Source organism: Lolium perenne, chromosome 5 (assembly GCF_019359855.2).
Source record: "Lolium perenne isolate Kyuss_39 chromosome 5, Kyuss_2.0, whole genome shotgun sequence".
NCBI classification, from domain to species: Eukaryota; Viridiplantae; Streptophyta; class Magnoliopsida; order Poales; family Poaceae; genus Lolium; species Lolium perenne.
The window spans coordinates 4,314,074-4,322,828 of NC_067248.2; the positions used below are offsets into that span (position 1 = coordinate 4,314,074).

At 45.5% G+C, this 8,755-nt stretch overlaps 1 protein-coding gene across 1 annotated transcript; it reads left to right on the top strand.

Moving 5' to 3' along the window:
* The first annotated feature begins 1,047 nt into the window (after positions 1-1,047).
* On the top strand, positions 1,048-8,461 carry LOC139831187 (uncharacterized). Its single transcript, XM_071820548.1, has 3 exons — positions 1,048-1,990; positions 7,447-7,535; positions 8,069-8,461. Exons 1-3 carry the CDS (start codon positions 1,048-1,050, stop codon positions 8,459-8,461), a joined length of 1,425 nt encoding a protein of 474 aa, XP_071676649.1.
* The last annotated feature ends 294 nt before the right edge of the window (positions 8,462-8,755 follow it).

Here is an 8,755-nt window from a genome sequence, read left to right on the forward strand (position 1 = left end):
GTTGAGGTAGATATAATACCGGGAAAGAATCAAAGAAAAAACAGAGAAGTTTTCAGTTTTGCAAACCCTAACCTTAGATCGGATCATACCCGAGCAGAACATGAAATAGATAAGAAAGAAGGGGAAGAGAGAGAGGGAGGCGGCATACCTGCCGACCTCCACCCACCGGCGATGCTCCGGGAAGCAGCCTCCGCCTCCGCAGAGGTGCTGTGCAAGGGCACCGCGGCCAATCCGCTCGACGGCGGCGCGCCCACCCGCAAGGGGAACGCGCGCACCGGCGAGAGGGTAGGCAACGGCGCCATCTCCCCGTGCGACGGCTCGCTTCGGCGGCCACCGTTGCCGTCCTCGTCTGCCTCGCGCCGCCGTTTTCGGGTGTGAGAGACAGAGGCAGGGGGAAATGAGAGAAGGGGGCTAGGGTTTGGGGCTCTCCGGCCCGTTTTGTTCGGCCGATCCCGGCGGACAACCGTCGGATGCGATCCGATGGCCAAGAGCCACCCAGGCCCCGTCACGGGCCAAGGGGAGAAAGAAGAGGCCGTGGGCCGGTTTGCTGGGCTCGGCCCATCGAGCAACGCCGGCCTGTTTCGTCCTCTCTACTTTTTTCCTTTAACAGAGAGATGAGAAAGAGGCCCATCTGGGCAGTTTTGCACTGTTTTTTTCCAGTAATAGTTTTCTGTTTTAATTTCTGGAAATAATTTAGTAATAAGGATAAAAGTGAGATATGGAATTTTTTCCTGTGGGTTAAAATTCGAAAATTGAGTTAAGTTTCTGCTGTGCTAGTTAAGTTGAAGTCATATTTTATTTTTCCTAATTTAATTGGAACCAACGGGAAAATTGAATTAGGAAATAAGAGTTATTTGTTGAGTATGATGATTTTATTTAATGACCAACGTTGTTAATAAAATTGTATTCCGCAAGATTCAGTGTTATCATTATTAGTTCTATTTCTACCCAACGGTGATGTAGAATTAATATTGAGAAGTGCCATGTTTTAATTTGACCAACGTTGAATTGACTCATTTTGATGGAAATTTTGTTTCAGGAAATCCTATGAGTTTCATCTCGGCTATTCAGCCCCTCAATGGAGGGAACTATGGCTCATGGCGAGAGAAGGTTGAGATGGGGCTTGCTTTGCTTGACCTTGACTTAGCACTGATAGAGACTTGTCCCATAGAACCTAAGGACCCCGTGAGGGGCGACAAAGAAAGTGAAGTTGACTTCAACAAAAGGGTTCTTGACCATGGACCAATAAGAATGAAGTACGATCTTGATCGTGCTAAGTGGGACTCGTCCAACAGAAAGTGCTTGATGGTGATCAAGAGCTCCATTTTGGAGGCTATAAGGGGAGCAATCCCACAATGTGACACCGCCAGTGAGTACCTGAAAAAGGTAGAGAGTCAATTTACTGGGTCTTCCAAGGCCTATGCTAGCACTCTCATAAGAAAGCTTGTCACTACAAAGTACACTGGTGGTGGAGTAAGGGATCGAATATTGAGGATGAGCAATATGTTTTCCAAGCTTAAGTCTATGGAGATGGAGCTTCCAGAACAGTTCATCATCCATCTGATCTTTGCCTCACTCCGAAAAGAGTTTGAGACCTTTGCTGTGAACTACAATGCACAACCAGAAAAGTGGGCCATTGAGAAGATGATTGCCATGTGTGTGCAAGAAGAAGAGAGGATCAAGGGCCAATCTGGTGATTCTGTCAATTACCTAAGCCCAACCAAGAAGAGGAACTTTCAGAGTTCTAAGCCACAAGGAAAACCTCAGTGGAATCCTCCTTCTTCTAAGCCGCATGGAAAGACTCAAGATCACCAGCAGCATGAGGAGGTGGCCAAGGACACTTGCAAGTGGTGCAAGGAAAAGGGCCACTACCAGAAAGACTGTGTGGCATTCCTGCAACATCTGTGCAAGAAAGGTGAGGATTTAATTACATTTGTAGATGAATCCTTATTTTTAAGTTATGCAAAATCTACTTGGTGGATTGACTCAGGTGCAACTGTTCATGTTGCAAATTCATTACAGGGATTTCGTATGAGACAGACCTGCAAAGAGGCCGGAGAAAGATGTATTAAAGTAGCAAACGGCGTCCAAGCTGAAGTCGAAGCCATTGGTGATCTCCCATTAGTATTAGCAAATGGCTTTGTACTTTTATTAGTAGATGTACTTTATGTACCCTCTTTGCATCGAAACTTAATAAGTGTATCGCGCTTAGATGATGATGGTTTTGCTTGCCATTTTGGTGATGGTCAATGTAAGATCAAGTTTAATAATGAGATTGTTGGTCTTGCCTTCAGACAAGACAAGCTTTATTTGTTGTCACTTTGTGATGAGAATGTGAATGTTTTAAGCGTTGATAATGAGAATGTCTCCACATCCCTGAATGAAAATAATAAGTGGAAGAGAATTGATGAAGTTTCTTCGAAATTATGGCACTGTCGTTTAGACCATATTTCGAGGGGGAGAATAGAACGCTTAGTAAAAGAATCAATCCTTCCGCCTATGGAATTTTCGAATTTAGAACAATCCATCGATTGCATTAAAGGAAAGTTTGTAAAGAACATTAAGAAGGGCGCCAAAAGAAGCACAGGAGTTTTAGAAATAATTCATACGGATATATGCGGTCCGTTTCCCGTGAAATCTGTGGATGGCTATGATTCCTTCATAACATTCACGGATGATTATTCGCGTTATGGTTATTTATCCAATTAAAGAGTGTTCAGAAGCATTGGATAAATTCAAGATATTTAAGGCTGAAGTAGAAAATCAGCATAGCATAAAGATTAAAATATTAAGGTCTGACCGTGGTGGGGAGTACTACGGTCGGCACACCCCATATGGCCAAGTTCCTGGACCGTTTGCAAGGTTTCTACAGGAACATGGCATAGTTGCCCATTATTCTACACCGGGCGAGCCTCAGTAGAATGGAGTAGCTGAAAGACGAAACCGTACCCTGATGGATATGGTGAGAAGCATGTTAAGTTACTCCACTTTACCGGTTAGTTTGTGGATGGAGGCGTTAAAAACCGCTATTCACATACTTAATCAAGTTCCTAGTAAGTCAGTGTCTAAAACACCAAATGAGTTGTGGACTAGTCGAGAACCTTCACTCAATTATTTGTGAGTGTGGGGCTGTCCAGCTGAGGCCAAACTCTTTAACCCAAACATTGGGAAATTAGATCCTAAGACAGTAAGTTGCCATTTTATTGGCTATCCAGACAAGTCAAAAGGTTATCGTTTCTATTGTCCAGACAGACTTACTAAGTTTGTAGAAACGAGACACGCAGTGTTTCTGGAGGATGAGATGATCAGGGGGAGCACGGTATCCCGAGAAATCAACCTTGAGGAGAAGCGGGTGACAAGGGATTAACTTATCAATGCCTACGGATTGTAGACTAGGGTTTAGTTGGAAGTAGAGGGCAAGTAGATCTCGAAGGTTTCAGCCGAAAAGTACTCGACGATTATCAAAACTAGGGTTACGTGAAGCAATGAATCGATCCTCTCTTTGTCCCTCGACTCCCCCTTATATAGGAGGCGGAGCCGAGGGATTCGTAATACACAAGTTACAGAGTCCGGGAGGGTTTCTAACCCGTCCCGTAAAATTACAAGTCTATATTTCCTAATACAACTCTAGCTTTCCTTAACACTATCTTGGGCTTCCGAACTTTATATTCTTCGAGTCATGGGCCTTCAGTAAACCCCGGGTACCATCTTTGGCAGGCCCATTGAGGATGCCTATGTCAGTAGCCCCCGAGATTTTACTTGAATCGAAGAATCAGGGAAAATCTCCAAATTTATAAGCATTCAATAACTTTGCCAAGCTTATCATATATCTTTGGATATGCAATTCTATATTGTACAGGGATAATGGTAGTTGGGGCTAGTTCATCTGACGGATCAGGTACTAGTTAACTGCTCTAGTGGCAATCCGCAAAAACCTACTTCAAAACCACGTCCCTGGACATGATTTCGGGATACTGGTGTTAACTCGACAGGTGCCGCTTAAGGTCTTACCATTCTGTCGAGTCCCAGTCATATTTTATCGGGTACCTAACGCGTCCGTTAGGATTTTTCTTCGTATCTGTTGATACGGAAAAAAGTAGCAAACCGACGTCAGAGACGGTGCCACGCCGCTCAGAACGGATCTGGGGTCTTACCTTCGCAAAGTTTTGCGGCATTCAGAGATTGTTCGTGACTTTTAGCGCTCTGAGAATATATTGTCGAGTGCTTTTTTGGCTGTTGGAATAGCACATTTTATTGAGTCACGGATGACTTTATCTTGCGTCCCGATGGGAGTATATGTAGAGTTATTTGTATAACTCGAAATATGCTCACTTTCTTTTTATAATTTCATCGGGCACGCGAACAGCGTTCCCGATGGGAGTAGCCCCCGAGGCTACAGCCAAGGACTTGTGCTTGGTTGTAGGCTCAACGTTTTATGCCGCTATATTGTCATTCTTTCTCGAGCTCTTCATATCTATCGGGTGCGCGACCAGCGCTCCCGATGGGAGTAGCCCCCGAGGCTATGAACAAATGCTTGCGTTTGATCATAGGCTCCCGCAATTTCTATTTTGTCATAGTCGAATTTTTCTTTTTTCCAAAGTAGCCCCCGAGCATTTGGGCAAAAACTTGTATTTGATCAAAGGCTCTCGAAATAATCGATAATTTTTCCTGCCGCCAATTTCCTGAATCTTCACTGTCGAGATTTTCCCCTTAGTCAAAGTGACATCATTACTGACAACAACCACGATTGTTGTATCCGGAAGACGCGAGTGCTGCTCTCTCTCTGTCTTGTGGGCCCAAATTTCTCGCCAATTTGACACGTCGTGCAAGTGGGGGACACACGTCCTCCGCTTTTCCTGGCGCACGTACTGTAGCGCCTGTTCCGTTCCTTCGCAATCAAAATACCATTTTACCCTTAACCATATCTGCAATGTCCACCGCAAGATTATTGCATCCAACGGTGCATTGATTCGCCAAATCTCTATATAAGGTCTTCTTCTTCCTTCGTTCACCTCTTCGCTTGCGCCGCACCTCTTCTCTCCTCTGCAAAAAAATCCCCATCGCGCCCAACACCTCCTGAGCTCATCCACGCTCGTACTTCGCGCTTTCGCCATTGTTGATGCCACCGCGCTCGCGGCTCACTCGCCACAGCACACCGGAATCGAAAATGGCAACTGAAGATCTGGAGTGGGAGAGATCCAAAATCTCCAACCAAGACCTGAACTTGATGAAGAAGCTTGGGCTCATGCAGAAGAAGGACGCGCTGCGCTTCCCCGGCGAAGAAAGCTATCCATCTCCTCCAATCGAGTATCGGGTCAGTTTTGTCGACCACCTCATTCGCGGCCTTTCTACCCCCATTCACGATTTCGTCCGCGGTCTTCTCTTTGTTTATGGGGTACAGCTGCATCAGCTAACTCCTAACTCTATCCTCCACGTCGCAATTTTCATCACTCTTTGCGAGTGCTTCCTCGGAGTCCCTCCTAACTGGGCTTTGTGGAAACGTATCTTCTGCCTCCGCCGCAATGGCTCCCACAACATCGCCTACAACATAGGCGGTGTTGTTATTTGCGTTCGCCCTGACGTTGAGTACTTTGACGTCAAATTCCCTGACTCCGTCCAAGGGTGGCGCAAAAGATGGCTCTATGTGCGCGAAGAAAGCGCTAACTCAGTGGAGTACAACATAGCTCCTTTTGATGGAAGCGCCAAGATTCTTCGCCGCCGTTCCTGGGACGCTGAAGCTACCGAAGAAGAGAAAAAAACGACAGAGGCGCTAATGTCTCGTATCCATGAGCTTCAGAATACCCGCGGCAAGGAACTGTCGGGTATCCAAATCACAGCTTATTTCCTTAGGATTAGGGTGCAGCCTCTGCAGGCTCGCAAAAATCCCCTTTGGACGTATGCTGGCGAAAAAGATGCTAACAGGCTCTCCAAGGACCTTTCTGTAAAGGACTCTGAGAAACTTATCCGAAGAATTTCGTCGCTCAGCAAGAAAGATCCTATTCCATCTTCTTGCCGTGTGGAGCCATATAGTGTCTCCAACCCTCTCCCCAAGGTATTTTCTCCAACTATTATTTTGTCCTCTCAACTTTTTTTGTCTTCCCGATTATTTTACTATTTGTCGACTACTATTTTTGCTAATGTTCCCTGCATAACTTTTTGTCGACATTTCTTGTCTTTGTAGAATCATCCAATTCTCGCTTCTCTTCCTCCTCTTCCTGAAGGTGGAGAAGTCGAAGAACAGGCTGTTGTCACTGACGACAACCAGGGTACTTCTCGCCCTGAGAGTGAAGTCGCGGTTTCCCACAAATCTGCAGCTTCCTCTGAAAGAGAAGTTGAATCTGAAGCCAGCGAGTCGACTCGTTCCCTTCCTTCCGCTGTTTCTCCAAGGAACAAAAGAAAAAGGGATGAAATTGTCGACTCTGGCACCTCCAAAACCGGCGCACCTCCTGCCGAAGAAGTTGTTCCTACTGAAGAAAGGACAACTTTCAACCCTTACGAGGATGCCCTTGTCAGCTCGTAAGTTTTCTGTTGCTCTTTGTTGTTTGCTCTCGATATTTTTGTCTATGTTGTTTCTTATATTGTCGCCTATTTTTTGTAGTGGTGACGAGGATGAAAATCTCCCCATTGACGTGACTGCTCGAACGAGCACGTCTCGTACTTTGGTTGTTTCTGAAGCTCAACCTGATGGGGATGAAACCTCGCCTCCTCAGCAAGACATCGAGCACCCTACTCCAGCTATGAGCCCCCGTGCCTCTTCGCCAAAGAGAGCTAGGATCGAGCCAGCCAAGGAACCCACACTATTAGTTGGTGGTTCCACGACTCCCTCACTGGATGATGTAAGTTTCCCTTTGTCTTGAACATTTCTATGTTTTCGACTCTTTCTTTGTTTTGTTTTTTTTTTTTTGCTTCTCCTTTGCTTGTTGCTGCCGAACTTTCACTTTCTATATTAACTTTTCTTTCGCTGTTTTTTCTTTTCAGCCTTTGATGAAAGAGTTTATTCGCCTCGGTACCCAATTCGTCGGGTACCGTGACCATGCTAACAGGCTTGAAGGTACTATTTTTGCTGCTTTTTCTTGGTGAATAAATTCGCCATCATTTTTGTCATAACAGTTGTCACTGTCAATTGTTTTGCCAGCCAATCTTGCAGAAGCTAACAAGCGCGCTGATGCTCTTGCTCTTAAATTGGAGCAAAGCGAAAAAGCTCGCAAGAAGGCTGAATCAGATGCCGCCGTTGTTGAAGATCTTCGAAAAAGACTTCACGACGCGGAAACCTCTTTAAGTGAAAACATCTCTCAGCAAACCACCCGCGAGGAGGAAATTATCTCTCGCTTAGAGTCGCAGAGTCGACGTTTTGTTAGTAAGTATTCTAATCATTTCTTGTTCTTCGGGTACTCATGCTTTTCTTGGCTTGCTTTTTTTTTGACAAACTGTATGTTGCGTTATCAGGGAGGACGCATCAAGATTATGAGCTCGAAAGTCCTGAAGGTGATCGCCTTCTCGACGCGCTCTCCCTCCTCGAGATTCATGCAGATGAGGCACGCCAAGGCATTGCTGATGCTGACTCGGGCCTGTCGCGGCTTTTTCCATACTTCTTCTCGAAGAAAGAAGAACCCAAGACTTTTGCTGCTCTGGCCAAGTGCTTAAACTCTCAAGAAGATCTTGGGCACGGTCTTCGACAAGAAGGTTTGAAGATTGGTGTTGAAGGCACCATCGCCTTGGTTGCTGACAGCCAACAAAACGTCGACTGGGCCAAAGTTGGCGAGGTGCTGAAGATGGAAACAAAGAGATGGCAATCTTTGATCAAGGCTGCCAAGCCAAACTCGAAGAAAATCCTTGCCTTCCTTGGATGCAAGCCAACTCCAGCTCCTAGTTCGTCGAAGCCGGAGGTCAAGTAGACCACTTTGTCTTTTGTTTTGCTTTCTTTTGATGTTGTCGCCATGATAGTTTTGGCGACACCTGCCCCACTTGTTCATTAGGAACTCTCTCTTGTAATATCTATGTAAATGTCTGACCTTATTAATGAAAAGCTATGTTGCCGAGTTATTGATATCGAAGTTTTTCTTTCCAGTTGATTTTTGACAACTATACCGCGGTGCCTTCCTCGACTGCTTTGCCTGCTGTGTCTTGTTCGAAAAAGTCCTCTGCTGTCGAATGTGTTGGCGGTTCTCCGAGTGCTGTACATAATGAAGACTTGGACGATCTCCCTCAACAACTACAGTCGACGAAAAAACAAGCTCTCGCGATAATGGAACAATCTCGAAAGTCATCTGAGAATGAAAAACGAGCTGTTCAACAAGCTCAAGAGGCCATAGCGTTGAAGGAAACTGCAATTGCTGAAGCTGCTGAAGCTACACGCCGAGAGAATCATATGCTTGAACTGATGACTGAAGCAAGCCTGGAAATGGCGGGTATGTTCCTCAAACTTAACCTTCCTCTTTCTTTACCTGTTTTCTGCCTTTAACTGGTGTACTGTCGCCAAATAGGTCCCTTTTTAGACGCTGATGCCGAAAATCAACGAGTTGACACAAGATCAAATTATCTTATTAACCTGGGACTTGACCATGGCATCCTTTTTTGGGCTACCCCGGAACGCACCCGACAAATCGTCAGATTTCAAGACCGCTCATGCCAAGTTCGTGAATTCCTCGAATTCTGTACCAAAACGTTGTCCATGATTTACAACTCCATGTTTCCCCGTAATGTTCAGCCTAAGACCCTTCCTGAGCTGATGGTCAAGTTTAAGGACTCGCACAAA